At 35.2% G+C, this 20113-nt stretch overlaps 1 protein-coding gene across 1 annotated transcript; it reads left to right on the forward strand.

The window, feature by feature from the left end:
- The first annotated feature begins 12049 nt into the window (after nt 1-12049).
- Nucleotides 12050-12778, forward strand: LOC142242869 (uncharacterized). The gene is made up of 3 exons (XM_075314379.1): nt 12050-12132; nt 12211-12537; nt 12617-12778. The coding sequence occupies exons 1-3, from the start codon at nt 12064-12066 to the stop codon at nt 12776-12778; spliced, it is 558 nt and encodes a 185-aa protein (XP_075170494.1). The 5' UTR covers nt 12050-12063.
- Nucleotides 12779-20113: the final 7335 nt, after the last annotated feature.

A 20113-nucleotide genomic window follows, 5' to 3' on the forward strand; every position in this document is an offset into this window, starting at 1 on the left:
AGTGAAAATCGGGCGGAAGCTATATATGGGAGATATATCCAAATCTGAGCCGATTTCAACCAAATTTGGCACGCATAGCTACAATGCTAATTCTACTCCCTATGCAAAACTTCAACTAAATCGGAGCAAAAAATTGGCCTCTGTGGGCAAATGAGTGTAAATCGGGCGAAAGCAATATATGGGAGCTATATCTAAATCAGATCCGATTTGGCTGATATTTTGCAAGTTTTTCGAGACTCATAAAATATTCGGATGTACGGAATTTGAGGAAGATCGGTTGATATACACGCCAATTATGACCAGATCGGTGAAAAATATATATGGCAACTATATCTAAATCTGAACCGATTTTTTCTAAAATCAATAGGGATCGTCTTTGAGCCGAAACAGGACCCTATACCAAATTTTAGAACAATCGGACTAAAACTGCGAGCTGTGCTTTGCACACAAAAATACACCAACAGACAGACAGACGGACGGACAGACATCGCTAAATCGACTCAGAATTTAATTCTAAGACGATCGGTATACTAAACGATGGGTCTCAAACTTTTCCTTCTTGGCGTTACATACAAATGCACAAACTTATTATACCCTGTACCACAGTAGTGGTGAAGGGTATAAATATGGGGAACATTTTAATCTGAAACAATTTTGAGGCAACTTCACAAAAGTGTATTTATGATTTATCGGTCGATAGATGTGTATTAGAAATAAAGGAAAATTTGAGTAACGTTTACAAGTTTTCGACTTAGCAGTGGCGATTTTGTAAGGAAAATATGGGTATTTTGGTCATTTTTGCCCAAATCGGAAAATCATATATATGGAAGCTATATAGAAATCTGAACCGATTTCAACCAAATTTGACATGCATACTTAGTATCTTAATTCTACTCTCTGTGCATAATTTCACGTAAATCGGACTACAACTTTGAACTCTGTGGTCATATGACGGAAAATCCGGCGAAAGATATATATGGGAGCTATATCTAAATCTGAACCGATTTCAATAAAATTTAGCACACTTGACTACACTTCTAATTGTACTCCTAGTGCAAAATTTCAACCAAATTGGGTTAAAACTGTGGCATCTGGAGCCATATATGTTAAGTACATATTGGGCGAACACACAAAAAAAATAAAATATGAATTTATACATAAATTGGTACATTTTTATAAATTTATGGACTTTTTCATAAAAAATATGTAAACTTACATAATATGTTGTTTTCTTAAATACTTGTTGTGAAATTATGAATTTTTTAATAATATATATGAAACTTTACTTAATATATCAAAAAATACTGGTTTTCTCTTAGCGTGAGAGAACCACAACATAGAGTTACTCTCATATGTAACAATACAATCATATAATACGAGACAAAAAAACAAGTATATATGGCCGTAAGTTCCGCCAGGCCGAAGCTTACACTGTTAGAAAAATATGTTTTTCATATGTTCCGATATAAACAAAATGTGTTTCCGGCACAATTTTTAAACACAATATATTTAAGTGCAAACATGTAATGTTCCTAAACTAACACAAAATGTTTGGGACACATATGTTAATATGTTAGAATATATTATGTTTGGGGCATGAATGTTTCATAAAAATAATATGTGTGAATGTATACATATATAAATTTACAAATTTCGAGTAAACATATATATGTTGTGATACTTTATTCAGAGAGCGACAGAGAGAGAGAGAGAGAGTTAGTATAGAGAAAGAAATAGAGATGGAAACCGGGAGGGTTGAATAAAAAGATATCAACATAACACAGCGAGAATGAAATGAGAGCAATTTCTGTGAAACCGTTTGTATGTTGTTTCGGAAAACTGTTTTATGATAAGGCCAAAACTTTGATATGCTTAAGTCTAAATATTATTTAATTTGAATATTAGAATGAGTATTCGGAATAGAGAGAATAGACATTCGGAACCAAGAGAATAGACATTTGAAAAAAAACAGCATATTTGTATTACAGAAAAAGATGCGAAGAACTCAAAAATTTCGTGGAAGTGAAAATTATCTGAGGAAATGGGCACAATCTTCTTTGAGGAATTCTTCCAAGCATATACTATCTGTGGATTCAAAATGCTTCCAATTATATAATATGCTCACATAAAACAAACATATTAATGTTTCGGCAGTATCCAATAATATATGTGCTTCCTGCAAAATATGTTTGGAACATATGTTAGAGAAGCGTTTTTTTTTTGAGGGTGTAGGTACCCTCCACCATGGATTGCGTAGAAACTTCGACTGAAGACTGTCATCCACAATCGACTTACTTGGGTTGCGGTAACACTTGCCGATGGCAAGGCATCTTAAAACTTCATAACCGATTAAATACGTATATAATTAAGTTTGACAACATTTTCTATAGAAATAAAATTTTGACAAAAGTTTCTATAGAAATAAAATTTTGACAAAATAAAATCTTGACAACATTTAATATAGAAGTAAAATTTGGACAACATTTTCTATAGAAATAAAATGTTGACAAAATTTTTCTATAGAAATAAAATTTTGACAAAATTTTCTATAGAAATAACATTTTGATAAAATTTGACAAAATAAAATCTTGACAACATTTGCTATAGAAGTAAAATTTGGACAAAATTTTCTATATAGATAAAACATTTTGACAACATTTTCTATAGAAATAAAATTTTGGCAACATTTGCTATAGAAATAAAATTTTACAAAATTTTCTATAGGAATAAAATTTTCTATAGAAATAAAACTTTGACAAAATTTACTGTAGAAATATAATTTTGATAGATTATTTTTGGCTCGAATGGCAACCATCATTATGAATCGATATGGACCAATTTTTGTGTGATTGGGGATCGGCTATATATAACTATAGACCGATATGGACCATTTTTGGCATGGTTATTAGCGGCCATATACTAACACCACGTTCCAAATTTCAACCGGATCGGATGAATTTTGCTCCTCCAAGAGGCTCCGGAGATCAAATCTGGGAAACGGTTTATATGGGGGCTACATATAATTATGGACCAATATGGACCAATTTTTGTATAGTTGTTAGAGACCATATACTAACACCACATACCAAATTTCAACCGAATCGGATGAATTTTGATCCTCCAAAAAGTTCCGGAGTTCAAATATGGGAATCGATTCATAAGGGTCTATATATAATTATGGACCGATATGGACCACTTCTTGCGTGTTTGTTAGAGACCACACACTAACATTACGTTCCAAATTTCAACCGGATCGGATGAATTTTGCTCCTCCAAGAGGCTCCGGAGGACAAATCTGGGGATCGGTTTATATGGGGGCTATATATATTAACAACCATGCAAAAGTTGGTCCATATCAGACTTTTGCATAGTTGTTAGAGACCACATACTAATACTATGTACCAAATTTCAGCCGGATCGGAAGAAATTTGCTTCTCTTAGAGGCTCCGGAAGCCAAATCTGGGGATCGGTTTATATGGGGACCATACGTTAAAGTGGACCGATATGGCCCATTTGCAATACCATCCGACCTACATCAATAATAACTACTTGTGCCAAGTTTCAAGTCGATAGCTTGTTTCGTTCGGAAATTAGCGTAATTTCAACAGACGGACGGACGGACCTGCTTAGATCGACTCAGAATTTCACCACGACCCAGAATATATATACTTTATGGGGTCTTAGAGCAATATTTCGATGTGTTACAAACGGAATGACAAAGTTAATATACCCCCCATCCTATGGTGTAGGGTATAAAAAACGAAACATAACGTTTTGAAGGCAAAACCTGTGTTTGAATTTTTCAGTACAGTTTGAGTCGCCGTTGCGATTCGAAGAATTTTTGTTGCTGTAAAAATTGACAAAAAACAATATTAAATGGAAGCGTTGGTGCTCATAAGTACACGGATGAAAAAGACTGTTTTTCATATGCTTGGCTATAAACATTATATGTTTGGAACACAAATTTGTAAACACAATATTTTTGAGTACAAGCATATAATGTTCATAAACTAGCATAACATGTTTGGGACATATATGTTAATATGTTAGAACATATTATGTTTGGGACATAAAATGTTTGTAAATATAATATGCTTGGATGCAAACATATATTAATTTAGAAATAGCCTATAAACATATATGTGTTTAGTAGCTTGGAGCGCTATTTAACAGGGAGCGATATTGAATTAAGTTGGTGGTTGTTGCTTGTTATTACAAAATTAACATTTTATTTTTCCTTGGGCAATTGATCAGCTACTTCTTTGATCCTTACAAACTGTGTGGTCCGCTGTTCGAATCCCCGTCCGGCAAAAGGTAAAATTAAAATAAAAAAAATCATACAATTGAATAATTTCTTCTACAATGTTTGTATTACAGAAAAAGGTGCTAAGAACTAAAAAATCTCGTGGAAGTGAGAAAGATGTGGGAGAATATACAATTGGGCAGAAACAAAATTTTGAGCATTCTGGTCGAAAACCTATGTTGTTAGCACCTATATTACCTGTTTATTTTCATAATTCATTATGATTGTAAATATATAAATAAATAAATAAAAATTTGAGCACAATATTGTTTGGGAGAATTTTTTTTAAGCATATAATATTTTTGGGTGCAAAATGCTTCCAAACATATTATATGGTCACATAATAACATATTGTTTTTTGGAAGACAACATTATTGAATTTGGATGCAAAAATACAAAATGTTTGGAACTTAGACTACCCAAACATATATTGTTTAGACCAATATGCTTTCAAACATATTATATATTGGAAGAGATCAAACATATAAATGTTTGGGCAATACCCAAAAATGTATATGCTTGAAGCAAAATATGTTTGGGAGTATATGTTACAGAAGCGATTTTTTGTGAGCGTGTAGTATAAAATATTATAAAATTATGTTCTTTATTGGTTGGACTATAATGCGGTTTTTAGTAAATGGGTTCATGCATATTGACCAATTATGCAGGCATTAAGAATCAGGGGAAAATGTAAAGGAAAAGTTACATGCATTGCATGACGTGTTTAATAAAGGGTGGTTAAATTGTAAGGGCCGATATTGAATGTGAACCACAACTAAACGCCAAGTTTATTCCCGAATTTTATTTGACATTTCTCTATTTCAGACTTACTCAATGTGAACCATGGAGAGATACACAATCCAACAACGTGTTAAATGGTTCCAAGAAATGGCAACAATGGATGATCAATTTTCGAAGAAAATCATCTTCAGTGATGAGGCATATTTTCACCTCAGTGGATTCGTCAAGAAACAGAATTGCCGCATTTGGGCGAATGAGAATCCAAGAGTGATTGTCGAAAAACCAATGCACTCACAAAGAGTAACTGTTTGGTGCGGTTTATGGGCTGGCGGCATCATCGGGCCGTATTTTTTCCAAAATGAGGCAGTAACTGTGAATGGTGTTCGCTATCGTGAGATGATAACGAACTTTTTATGGCCCGAAATGGAAGATATGGATGTGGACGATATGTGGTGTCAGCAGGACGGTGCCACTTGCCACACAGCTAACGAAACAATGGCTCTTTTGCGCAACAAATTCAAGGGCCGTGTTATCTCACGTAATGGCGATGTCAATTGGCCGCCAAGATCATGTGATTTGACACCGTTGGACTTTTTTCTTTGGAGTTATTTGAAAGAAAAGGTGTACGTCGATCAGACAGCAACAATTACAGAGCTAAAGGATGAGATAATTCGGCACTTTAATGGCATAGAACCTCCATTATGCTTCATCGTCATCGAAAATTTGGACCATCGGATGAAGGTGTGCCACCGAGGTCGCGGGCCCCATTTGACCGATATTTTGTTCCATACATAATTGAGTAATACCAATATATCATAATAAAATAAAATTACAATAATTTCCTAAATAGTTTGTGTTTTATTCAAAATCAACATCGGCCCTTGAAATTTTAACTATGGAAAAGTACATATTTTTCAATGACGAAAAATATGTATATTTCATTTATAATATTAAAAACTCCATTCATATTATGTATACATTCGTATATGAATTTATATATGAATTGTTTTCATATAATTTATGAATCCCTGGTTTGGAAAATTTTTGTGAAGACTATTCATAAAAAAATGTATTATTTTTTTGTGTATGTTTTAGTCGTCGTCACTCTCCTGTTATATCTGAGCAGTGTTGCCAGTATTGGGGATTTTTCCCCAAATCGGGGATATTTTTTCGTGGATGGGGACAAAATTTTTGAGTTGGGGACTTGGGGATTTGGTGGGGAATTTCCACAAATTTGGGGATTTTTGCGGGGAATTTTCGATATTTGTTCAGTATACGAGTAATTATCACAGTAAGAACTATTGTTTATATGAAATTCTTTACATGCTTAAAAAAAGGCTTAATGAAGTACAGAGATTCTCAAAAATATAAAAAAACTTTCCTCCTCTTTATTCCACGGAATTTATTTGGGTGGCCCAAGAGCTTCTTTACAATTTACTCTTTTTCCTAAGAAATTTTTTACTATTGTGAAATTATTTCGTAAGGACTCATATGCGTACATCACTGATTTTGAACATATATCCCATATCCCGCACATACAGAGTAGAGTTCATATCGGACAGCAACGCATTTTGATCGATAAGTCAATTTTATTTCTTGACTATATGTTGACCGAACTCCCATTTTTATTTCTCGAGCGAGGATTTGCATAAGATGACTCGATGACTCTTTATTCCAATAATTAACTCTGATGGGGGCTGGTATCGGATGATATTTTGAGTACCCGTCTCCTGGCTTTGTGATTTGAAATCTTCATTCAATTGCACATTTTTATTTTACTTAAAATGTTTTCTTTTTTTTTTTTAATTTTGTACGGATTTTCTACAGCAGAGTCTATTCGTTTACTTTTTTTTTCAAAAAACTTGGCAAAAATTTCTTGGGGATTTTTATGGGGAATTTTAAATTAAATTGGGGATTTTTGGGGATAAAAGCGATCCATTTTGGGGACAAGAGCTCGGAAAATACTGGCAACACTGTATCTGAGTATTCTATTACTGGTAATCGTATTTATCAAGTCAGTGAGATTTTGGATCTCGGTTTTTTTATACCCTGCGCCACAGTGTGGAACAGGGTATTATAAGTTAGTGCATATGTTTGTAACACCCAGAAGGAGACGAGATAGACACATGGTGTCTGTGGCAATAATGCTCAGGGTGGGTCCCTGAGTCGATATAACCATGTCCGTCTGTCCGTCCGTCCGTCCGTCCGTCTGTCTGTGAACACATTTTTGTGATCAAAATCTAGGTCGCAATTTAAGTCCAATCGCCTTCAAATTTGGCACATGTTCCTAATTTGGGTCAGAATAGAACCCTATTGATTTTGGAAGAAATCGGTTCAGATTTAGATATAGCTCCCATATATATCTTTCGCCCGATATGCACTAATATGGACCCAGCAGCCAGAGTTTTATACCGATTGTAAGTTGTGTTACGATTTTAAAGGCGAGTGCTACTTGTTCAAAAAAAAAAAAAACAAAAACAAAAAAATGAAAAAAATAATTCCGATCTAGTAGTATTTGCGTAGAAAATAAAAAGTCAAGAGAAAAAAAAAGAAGAAAAAAAATCGACAGAGAAGAAGAGGAACGTTAGACACCATTGGAAGAATACGAAAAAAACCGATTTTGGTGTTGGACGCTGCAAACTGAATTTCTTTAAGAGATTAAGGGAAAAGAACACCAGGACTCTCGAAAATCCTGGACAAAAAAATATAACGATTTGGTGTGGAACGAAGACATCTTCTTCTATAGATTGAAGGAACGAGCGGGAATTCATAATCTAAACGAGAATATAATTTGTGGGATAATTCCGCTGTTGATAAAATTTTCAATCCCATCACTCACGCAAAAGCCATATTCAAATTTTTTCAATGATGGATGCAGATAATTTGTAAAGTCTGATGGTAGCAAAGAAAATTGTATGAACTAATAAAAGAATTATCTGCGTAAACCTATTGGATAATGTTTGGCTAATGAAAATGGAAGTCTCTAACTGTGAAGCAGAATACTAAGATCGCAAACTATCACTACGTCAATTTATGAATACCTTAGTATAGTCTTAATTTGCCGTATTTTCATAAACATTGATACATTTAATCAACCTTATTTTAATCAACACACTTTTACCTTGATTGAGCTAAGCATTTTGGAGGCCAATTAATTTTCTTATATATTAACATTATGATGGACCAGAATCCCAATCAACAGGCCTGTGGATAAGGAGGATGTCTGTCGGTAAGTTTCAATATTTCTGTTTTCCTTCCAAATTGTGTTAGCTCAACATTTATTTTACCTTAACAACATACTTAACTATAAGTGTACTTAATTTCCATTCTTCACAAATTATTATTTAATTAATGAAAAAAAAAAATAATTTGATTTCCACTAAATTGAATTGAACCTCTTATTAACTTTTTCAAAATACTATATTAGTTCATATAAAGGGTGATTTGTTAAGAGCTTGATAACTTTTTTTTTAAAAAAAACGCATAAAATTTGCAAAATCTCATCGGTTCTTTATTTGAAACGTTAGATTGGTCCATGACATTTACTTTTTGAAGATAATTTCATTTAAATGTTGACCGCGGCTGCGTCTTAGGTGGTCCATTCGGAAAGTCCAATTTTGGGCAACTTTTTCGAGCATTTCGGCCGGAATAGCCCGAATTTCTTCGGAAATGTTGTCTTCCAAAGCTGGAATAGTTGCTGGCTTATTTCTGTAGACTTTAGACTTGACGTAGCCCCACAAAAAATAGTCTAAAGGCGTCAAATCGCATGATCTTGGTGGCCAACTTACCGGTCCATTTCTTGAGATGAATTGTTCTCCGAAGTTTTCCCTCAAAATGGCCATAGAATCGCGAGCTGTGTGGCATGTAGCGCCATCTTGTTGAAACCACATGTCAACCAAGTTCAGTTCTTCCATTTTTGGCAACAAAAAGTTTGTTAGCATCGAACGATAGCGATCGCCATTCACCGTAACGTTGCGTCCAACAGCATCTTTGAAAAAATACGGTCCAATGATTCCACCAGCGTACAAACCACACCAAACAGTGCATTTTTCGGGATGCATGGGCAGTTCTTGAACGGCTTCTGGTTGCTCTTCACTCCAAATGCGGCAATTTTGCTTATTTACGTAGCCATTCAACCAGAAATGAGCCTCATCGCTGAACAAAATTTGTCGATAAAAAAGCGGATTTTCTGCCAACTTTTCTAGGGCCCATTCACTGAAAATTCGACGTTGTGGCTCGTTAGTAAGTCTATTCATGATGAAATGTCAAAGCATACTGAGCATCTTTCTCTTTGACACCATGTCTGAAATCCCACGTGATCTGTCAAATACTAATGCATGAAAATCCTAACCTCAAAAGAATCACCCTTTATTTATCCTTTGCTTCACGAGTGTAAGACACTGTAAAATCTATAATATATGTTACTTTAAATTTATAATGTCTTATTAAACATTGTCCAATTCTCGAAAGGTGATGAAGGCTAAGTAAAAGATATACACTTTTGGGCTGACCATAATATCATCATAGATGTCAGCAAGGTGGGCGGGTACAGAATAGGGACAGCAAAATTACATCATATGCTACCCTAAAAATTTCACTGGTACATTCTATGCTATATTCTTTCACCTTATTTTTCATAGCTACCTTTAAAAAAAAATTCTTTTATGTTGACTAATCATATCTTCTCTCTGATGGACAAGAACTGCCCCAGACTGAGCACGGCCAGGGCCACAAGGTAGCCAAGTCCAAACGAGAAAGGAACCTTTCGGTAGATCGTCACACGATTTGCTTGAAATTTTGTACAAACATAACACTTAGTCGTATTGTCAAGTGTGCAAAATTTGATTGAAATCGGTTCAGATTTAGATATAGCTCCCATATATATCTTTCGCCCGATATGGACTAATATGGTCCTAAAAGCCAGATTTTTGGCCGAATTTGGTTGAAATTTTGCACAGGGAGTAGATTTAGCATTGTAGCCAAATTTGGTTGAAATCGATTCAGATTTAGATATAGCTCCCATATATATCTTTCGCCCGATATGCACTTATATGGATCCAGAAGCCAGAGTTTTATCCCGATTAGCTTGAAATTTTGCGCAAGGAGTACAATTGGTAATATAGTCATGTGTGCCAAATTTGATTGAAATCGGTTCAGATTTAGATATAGCTTCCATATATATGTTTCGCCCGATATGGACTTATATGGCCCCAGAAGCCAGAGTTTTGGCCCAATATGGTTGAAATTTTGCACTACGAGTACAATTAGTAATATAGTCATGTGTGCCAATTTGATTGAAATCGGTTCAGATTTAGATATAGCTCCCATATATATGTTTTTCTGATTTCGACAAAAATGGTCAAAATACCAACATTTTCCTTGTTAAATCGCCACTGCTTAGTCGAAAAGTTGTAAGAATGACTCTAATTTTCCTAACCTTCTAATACATATATATCGAGCGATAAATCATAAATAAACTTTTGCGAAGTTTCCTTAAAATTGCTTCAGATTTAAATGTTTCCATTTTTTTTACTAAAATTGTGTTCCACCCTAGTGCATTAGCCAACTACAGATTTTGTAAAAGTCTATCAAATTCTGTCCAAATCGAGTGATATTTAAATGTATGTATTTGGGACAAACCTTTATATATAGCACCCAACACATTTGACGGATGTGATATGGTATCGAAAATTTAGATCTACAAAGTGGTGCAGGGTATAATATAGTCGGCCCCGCCCGACTTTAGACTTTCCTTACTTGTTTCTAATTATTTTTATACCCTGCGCCACACTGTGGAACAGGGTATTATAAGTTAGTGCATATGTTTGTAACACCCAGAAGGATACGAGATAGACACATGGTGTCTGTGGCAATAATGCTCAGGGTGGGTCCCTGAGTCGATATAACCATGTCCGTCTGTCCGTCCGTCTGTCTGTGAACACATTTTTGTGATCAAAGTCTAGGTCGCAATTTAAGTCCAATCGCCTTCAAATTTGGCACATGTTCCTAATTTGGGTCAGAATAGAACCCTATTGATTTTGAAAGAAATCGGTTCAGATTTAGATATAGCTCCCATATATATCTTTCGCCCGATGTGCACTAATATGGACCCAGCAGCCAGAGTTTTATACCGATTTGTTTGAAATTTTGTACTTAGTCGTATAGTCAAGAGTGCAAAATTTTATTGAAATCGGTTCAGATTTAGATATAGCTCCCATATATATCTTTCGCCCGATATGGACTTATATGGCCCCATAAGCCAGATTTTTGGCCCAATTTTGTTGAAATTTTGCACTAGGAGTACAATTAGTAGTATAGTCAAGTGTGAAAAATTTGATTGAAATCGGTTCAGATTTAGATATAGCTCCCATATATAACTTTCGCCCGATATGGACTAATATGGTCCTAAAAGCCAGAGTTTTGGCCCAATTTGGTTTAAATTTTGCACAGGGAGTAGATTTAGCACTGTAGCTATGCGTGCCAAATTTGGTTGAAATCGATTCAGATTTAGATATAGCTCCCATATATATCTTTCGCTCGAAATGCACTTATATGGACCCAGAAGCCAGAGTTTTATCCCGATTAGCTTAAAACTTTGCACAAGGAGTACAATTGGTAGTATAGTCACGTGTGCCTAATGTGATTGAAATCGGTTTAGATTTAGATATAGCTTCCATATATATTTTTCGCCCGATATGAACTTATATGGCCTCAGAAGCCAGAGTTTTGGCCAAATTTGGTTGATTTTCCCCATATTTTTTTACTAAAATTGTGTTCCACCCTAGTGCATTAGCCAACTTAAATTTTGAGTCTATAGATTTTGTAAAAGTGGTGCAGAGTATAATATAGTCGGCCCCGCCCGGCTTTAGACTTCCCTTACTTGTTTTATTTCAATATCAATGGAACGTACAAATGCCACTTAAAATAAAGTGGCCCAAGAGACTTTTAATGTAATCACCCTGAATTTCATGATCTGCTGTCATAATTTTAGTGTAGATCAAAACTTTAATTCGATCGGTATGAATACCAGACGAATTCCCTTTATTGTTTCAATAGTCACGATTTGTTTTCAAAATGTAGTGGGTTGGGTGAGTGTGAAATGTCATTGAATCAATTTACGCAACCTTTAATGACAACATTGACTAATCGAAAATATTTTTAAATAGCGTTCTTATATAATAGAAATTGACTCAATCCGTTATGAAGCAGATCGCAACACATTTCGAACACTTTCTATGGACCTAATTGAATCCGACAGTCGTAATAAAATAAATGGATCATTTTCATTTGTTGAAGATATGAAAAAAATAGTTCTCATCAATTGGCTTAAGAGTACAATAAATCGTGGAAGCAAGAATTTGTACAATGTGACTCTAGATGCTTGTCAGTTTTTAGATAAATCTATGCAAAAGGTAAATCCTTTCTACGCAGGCCTATTGAAACTCCTACAAAGATTCATACCGGAAATACCTTCAAAATGCCCTATGAAAAAGGTAATATATTTACATAAAATCAAATATAAAACTTTAAATACTTTTTGTAAATTATATATATTTTTTTTATTTTTATTAGAATCAAATCTATTCACTTAGGAATTTTTATTACAATGAAGAAGTATTTCCACCCTTTTTGCCTGAACTTAATTTTAGTACTGTATTTGGAATGCTTCACAAAAATAAGTATGCTTTTAAAATTTTCATAACAGGTCATGTTGAAGAGAAAAAGAAATTCTGAATCTGAATCACACAACCTGACACTATTATCATAAACTTTATCGTTTTAACATTTGTTTGTGTTTATTCGAAAAGTTTGACATATTTATCTGGTCAAAAATAAAATCTTGCAAAAATAATTCAAATACAAAATACAAATTCTTCTAATGCAATTTGATACCTAAATATAGGAAACTTATATAAACTAAATATTAAAAAACAATAAACATCGGTTTTATGAACCATATACTGGAACGGTCCTATACACTGTTGGTTTGGTGATATTAATGTCATTTTTGGAAGATACCGCCCTTCTTATGGGGAATACGTGGTGAGGATTCGATTATATCTTTTGTCAAAATTTTATTTCTATAGAAAATTTTGTCAATATTTTATATGTATACACTGAATATTAAAGATTATGCAAACTAAATTTTAGGATGCGCAATTAACAAAATATTAAGGACAAACTTCTTTAAAATAATGACCTTTTAGTTAAAACAAAGTTTATAATTTTAACTTCCAAAATTTTTTCCATTCAATTTAGGACACAGATTTTGTAAATTTGCGTCCCTCCGTTAAAGTCGCATGTCTTTGAACTAGGGCAAAATTTCCTTAAAATAAAGAAATCGTCCTTAAATTAACTGAAATATTGAATCTGCACATTTAAGTTAAAAAAATCTTCAAATATAGGCTAAAGGGTGATACGGTCAAAATTTGGTCAATATTAACTTGACGTATTTCTTTCAAGTTTGCATTTAAAAAACCTGAACACCCCTCATTTTGAAGGTGTGTGTGTGTAGAATGTTGCTCCTATTTTGATTTTGGAATTTACTCTTCAGTTGTCAAAACGCCGTCCAAGCAAGAAGAGCAAAGCTGGCTCGCAAAGCTGGCAAAATCGCTAAAAGTTGCCAAATCAACCGTTACAAATGTAATTAAAGTGTTTGGGGAACGTTTGTCGACAGCCAAGAAGTCTGGATCGAAGTCTGGAAATCGAAAACCGGAAGCCGCTGAGACGACAAAGAGAGTTGCCGGTAGTTTCAAGCGAAACCCTAACCTCTCTCTCCGAGATGCCGTAAATAATCTGGGTGTATCGTCTACAACCGTGCATCGAGCCAAAAAACGAGCCGGCCTATCGACTTACAAGAAGGTAGTGACTCCAAATCGCGATGATAAACAAAATACGACGGCCAAAGAGCAATACCGGAGGCTGTACACGACGATGCTGACGAAGTTTGACTGCGTGGTAATGGACGACGAAACCTACGTCAAAGCCGACTACAAGCAGCTTCCGGGACAGGAGTTTTATACAGCAAAAGGAAGGGGAAAGGTAGCAGATATTTTCAAGCACATAAAACTGTCAATGTTCCCAAAGAAATATCTGGTTTTGCAAGCCATTTGTACCTGTGGCTTGAAAACCAGCATTTTCATAGCTTCCGGGACTGTCAACCAAGAAATTTACGTGAAAGAGTGTACGTCTGCTGCCTTTCCAGAAGAAACACGGTTGTTCCGTACTGTTTTGGCCGGATTTGGCATCTTGCCATTACGGTAAAAAGGCCATGGAGTGGTACGCCGCCAACAACGTGCAGGTGGTTCCCAAGGACAAGAACCCTCCCAACACGCCAGAGCTCCGCCCAATTGAGAAATACTTGGCTATTGTCAAGCGGAACCTAAAGAAGACCAAAAAAACTGCTAAGGACGAGCAGCAGTTCAAGGCAAACTGGCTTTCTGCGGCGAAGAAGGTGGACAAGGTGGCTGTACAAAATCTGATGGCAGGTGTCAAGCGTGAGGCCCGGCAATTCGGATTTGGAAAAGCGAAAGGCCATGGAGTGGTACGCCGCCAAAAACGTGCAGGTGGTTCCCAAGGACAAGAACCCTCCCAACACGCCAGAGCTCCGCCCAATTGAGAAATACTGGGCTATTGTCAAGCGGAACCTAAAGAAGACCAAAAAACTGCTAAGGACGAGCAGCAGTTCAAGGAAAACTGGCTTTCTGCGGCGAAGAAGGTGGACAAGGTGGCTGTACAAAATCTGATGGCAGGTGTCAAGCGTGAGGCCCGGCAATTCGGATTTGGAAAATCGAAAGCCTAACTGAATATTTTTCCTGAATTTTATACTAATTGAACTTGATAAAGAAATTTAATTTGATTTTTTAAATAAACGATTTCACCGATTTACACGCGTTTTCCCTTGACCAAATTTTGACCGTATCAGCCTTTAAGACTTGGAAGAGCACATTTTTAACGTTGGTATGTGTGTTAGAGGTGTGCACGTGACACGAAATTGTCGTGACTCAAGAAAATTTTCGCGACTCACGCGTGAGTCGTGAGTCACGCTCATGGCAACGGCGGTGCGCAAGCGTGATTAACAAACCAAAATGTCGTGCGTGAGCGTGAGTAACGAAAATAATATCTTCGTGAGTGTGCCTGAGTAAGGAATTACGCTCACGAAAATATTCCCGCTCACCAACATAAAACTCTTAAGAGTTAAATCCATTTACAATTTTGGTGACACCTGGGATGTTAAGAACTTAATAACGCTTTCGATTTTAATAACACTCATGTTTTCAGACACGTCGCTAAGGTAAATTACCCATAAAATTGTTCGTGAGTCACTACATTTTTCGTGAGTCTCGATATTTTTCGTGAGTCACGGTATTTGTAGTAAATTGCGACATTTTCGTACGTGAATGTCCGTGAGCGTGAGTAAACTATTACTCACGAGCACCCCTCTACACTAGAGGTGAGCACGTGACACGAAATTGTCGTGACTCACGAAAATTTTCGTGACTCACCCAAAAATTCAAATTATAACGGATACCTCAAAGTAAAAATTTTTTCTTAATTCAAAAAAAAAAAAAAAATTAAACCAAAGATGCTCAAAATAATTTGAAGCGCTTTTATCTTAAATTTAAAGATTCAATATTTCAGTTAATTTAAGGGCGATTTCTTTCAATAAAAAATGTGTTTCTTTACTTTAAGGAAAATTGGCCTTAGGTCAAAGACATACGACTTTAACGGAGGGACGCAAATTTACAAAATTTATGTCCTAAATTTAATGAAAAACCTGGCCGAATCTTATGTACCCTCCACCATGGATTGCGTAGAAACTTCTACGAAAGACTGTCATCTACAATCGAATTACTTGGGTTGTGGTATCTTAAATCGTTTTCTAAATTGTTAGTTAGTCCGTAGGTGGTATATATTAGACGAAAAAGGTATGTATAGGTAAGTCTACAAATAATTACGAATCGATATGGACTTTTGCACGGTACGTAGGAGCCAGAATTGAAATATGGGGGTCGCTTATATGGGGGCTATATACAATTATTAAGTTGATATGGACCAATTTTTGTGTGATTGGAGATCGATTTATCTGAGGTCTATATATAACTATAGACCGATATGGACCTAGTTAGGCATGGTTGTTAACGGCCATATACTAGCACAATGTACCAAATTTCAACTGACTCGGATGAACTTTGCTCTTCCAAGGGGCTCCGGAGGTCAAATCCGGGGATCGGTTTTTATGGGGGCTATATATAATTATGGACTGATATGAACCAATTCATGCATGGTTATTGGATACCATATACTAACATCACGTACCAAATTTCAACCGAATCGGATGAATTTTACTCTTCCAAGGGGCTCCGGAGGTCAAATCCGGGGATCGGTTTATATGGGGGCTATATATATTTATGGACCGATTTCGACCAGTTTTTGCATGGGTGTTTGAGGCCATATATTAGCACCACGTACCCAATTTCAACTGAATCAGATGAATTTTGGTCTTCCAAGAGGCTCCGGAGGTCAAATCTGGTGATCGGTTTATATGGGGGCTATATATAATTATAGACCGATATGGACCAATTTTTGTATGGTTGTTAGAGACCATATACTAACACCATGTACCAAATTTCAGGCGGATCGGATACAATTTTCTTCTCTTAGAGGCTGCGAAAACCAAATCGGGGGATTGGCTTATATGGGGGCTATATATAATTATGGACCGATGTGGATCAATTTTTGCATGGTTGTTAGAGACCACATAATAATACCATGTAACAAATTTCAGCCGGATCGGATGAAATTTGCTTCTCTTAGAGGGCCTGCAAGTCAAATTTGGGGGTCCGTTTATATGGGGGCTATACGTAAAAGTGGACCGATATGACCCATTTGCAATACCATCCGACCTATATCAATAACAACTACTTGTGCCAAGTTTCAAGTCGATAGCTTGTTTCGTTCGGAAGTTAGCGTGATTTCAACAGACTGACGGACATGCTCAGATCGACTCAGAATTTCACCACGACCCAGAATATATACTTTATGGGGTCTTAAAGCAATATTTCGATGTGTTACAAACGGAATGACAAAGTTAATATACCCCCATCCTATGGTGGAGAGTATACAAATTTTGAAGTAAAGATTATAAACTTTGTTCTAATTAAAAGGTCATTATTTTAAAGAAATTTGTCCTTGATATTTTGTAAATTGCGCATCCTAAAATTTAAGTTGCATAATCTTTAAAATCACGAAAATATTTTTTCAGTGTAGAAGACGCATTTCTCTGATATAAAGGTTTTTTTACCTTGTCAAAAAGACGGTTAACTTTTCTATAAAGTCGGTTTTTCCTGATAATAAAGTGATTCAAATTAAAAATTGGTATCTTAAAATGAAAGAAAAATTTGTTTTACTAAGGCCAACTTGTCTTTAATAATTGTGAAAATTCTTCAAAATTAAAGAAATTGTTTTTAAAATTGTTTTCTTTTTGCATCTTGACAACAAAGCAAACAAAGCGTTTAAAAATATGAGACGTTTTTCAACACTTTATTTTAAAGACGATTTTTACTTAAGACATAATAATAATAATAGTTTCTACTTGAAGTCGAGTCTGAATTTGAAAAGTTAAGTTGTCGTTAACACTTTTTTAAAGGACTTTAATTGCATATGAAGAAAAAAACAGAAAAAAACGAATAAATTAAAATCTGCTGCCCAGAATCAAGTACGCAAAACTTAAATTTAAAAGACAATTCTGTTTTAAAAATATACTTACTTCAATTCTCCGCTTCTTTGGCTCGGAATCAATACCAAAATCATTAGTGTAAAGACAAAATCTTTGGACCTTTATTCAGTGTAATCATCGCAAATTGGTTCATATCGGTTTATAATTATAAAAAGCTTCCATATAAAACATCCTCAAAGTTTGACTTCTGGAGCCTCATGAAAATTTCTTTCATTTAATTTAGGACACACATTTTGTAAATTTGCGTCCATCCCTTAAAATCGCATGTCTTTGAACTAATGAAAAATTTCCTTAAAGTAAAGAAATACATTTTTGATTTAAACAATTTGTCCTTAAATTAGCTGAAATATTGAAACATAAGATTACGATAAAAACGGTTCAACGGTCTTTGTTTAAAGTTTTTTTTTGGAATTAAGAAAACGTTTTTTACTTTGAAGTATTCGTTATAATTTGGATTTTTATGCTGGCATTTGTTTGTACGTGAGTACCTTTAGTAACCCTCTAATGCCCAAGCCCGCCTTTAGGCGGGCTTCATTTAATAAGGAAGCTTTTAGTAAAACACACCTTAAGACAACAAAAATAGGCAAAACAAAAAGAAAACTTTTTTGAAACTATTCAAGAGGCTTTGCAGCATATGCTGAATTTTACAGTATACATTTTTCTTGCTTAGTTCTCTTGCTTTTGTATCGTTAACATTGAAAATGTAATCAGCTGGCAAAAAAATTGGGGCATTAGAGGGTTAATAAACCGCGAAAAGATAATGAATATTTGAAAAATGAGATATGTATCCTAATTTTAATTTTATTGGTCCTAGATTTAAAGCCAGATAGGTCGCTAATAGAATTATTTATTTTAAAGAAGCCGCATCTTTGGCTCGGAATCAATACCAAAATCCTTAAGGAGAAGTTGGATCCAAGCAAACTTTTTTTGAGGAACCTCCTGCGGTAGTGCTGATTAATGTCCATGGCGTTAACTTTTTGGATCATTTCTGGTGTCGTTAACGTTTTTTTCCACTTTTTGGACGCGATACAACATCAATATTACGGCACCGAGCAATTGTACAAGAAGCCAATTTGTTCACATATAAATAGTGGAGGGTAGCCTAGCGGTAGCCACTTGTGGATTTCCAGCCAAATTAAAGCTATCGCAATATCACGCTTGAATTTCATCACGAATAACTTTATTACTGACTGCAAAAGATCAGAATGATTTTGTAAGCTTGAAAACAATAAAATGAGCTCTCACTGGAAAAAATTTGTCGTCTGTCAGACGAGCAAAATTAAAGTATCCCTAAATTGGTTTCAGTTCATATGAGGCACATTATATATTGGCAGATAGATGGAAAATGTACTGGCTAGACGATGGTCAATTGACCAGTTTGTTAAAATTTTTCTTTGAACTAAACTCTCAAATATTTGAATAAATTCCTCATTTTTAATTTGCACTCCCAAGAAGATTACATTGGCTCCAATATTTTGGTTGAATACTGGTATATATAAAGTAGCTACCCAGCAAAATTGGAAGATCTTCTAAAGGCACAACTTTAAAAGCACTTCTAAAAAAGTCCTCCCAAAGATGTTCTTTATTTCAACTATACAGGAAGTTCTTTTAATTCAATTTTTTTATAACTCTCTTTTTTTCATAATTTCACTGGGATTTTTTAACGTTTTATACCCTGCTCCACACTGTGGAACAAGGTATTATAGGTTAGTGCATATGTTTGCAACACCCAGAAGGAGACGAGATAGACACATGGTGTCTTTGGCAAAAATGCTCAGGGTGGGCTCTTGAGTCGATATAGCGCTGTCCGTCTGTCCGTAAACACATTTTTGTAATCAAAGTCTAGGTCGCAGTTTTAGTCCAATCGACTTCAAATTTGGCACAAGTATGTGTTTTGGCTCAGAATAGACCCATATTGATTTTGGAAGAAATCGGTTCAGATTTAGTTATAGCTCCCATATATATCTTTCGCCCGATATAGACTAATACGGTCCCAGAAGCTAGAGTTTTACCCCAATTTGGTTGAAATTTTGCACAGGGAGTAGAATTAGCATTGTAGCTATGCGTGCCAAATTTGGTTGAAATCGGTTCAGATTTAGATATAGCTCCCATATATAGCTTTCGCCCGATTTACACTCATATGACCACAGAGGCTAATTTTTTGCTCCGATTTAGTTGAAATTTTGCACAGGGAGTAGAATTAGCATTGTAGCTATGCGTGCCGAATTTGGTTGAAATCGGTTCAGATTTAGATATATCTCCCATATATACCTAGTCAGAAATTTACGATGGTTATAAATATTGAGCGTTGTAACAGCGTTGGAAGCCAA

Source organism: Haematobia irritans, chromosome 1 (genome assembly GCF_050003625.1).
Source record: "Haematobia irritans isolate KBUSLIRL chromosome 1, ASM5000362v1, whole genome shotgun sequence".
NCBI lineage: Eukaryota > Metazoa > Arthropoda > Insecta > Diptera > Muscidae > Haematobia > Haematobia irritans.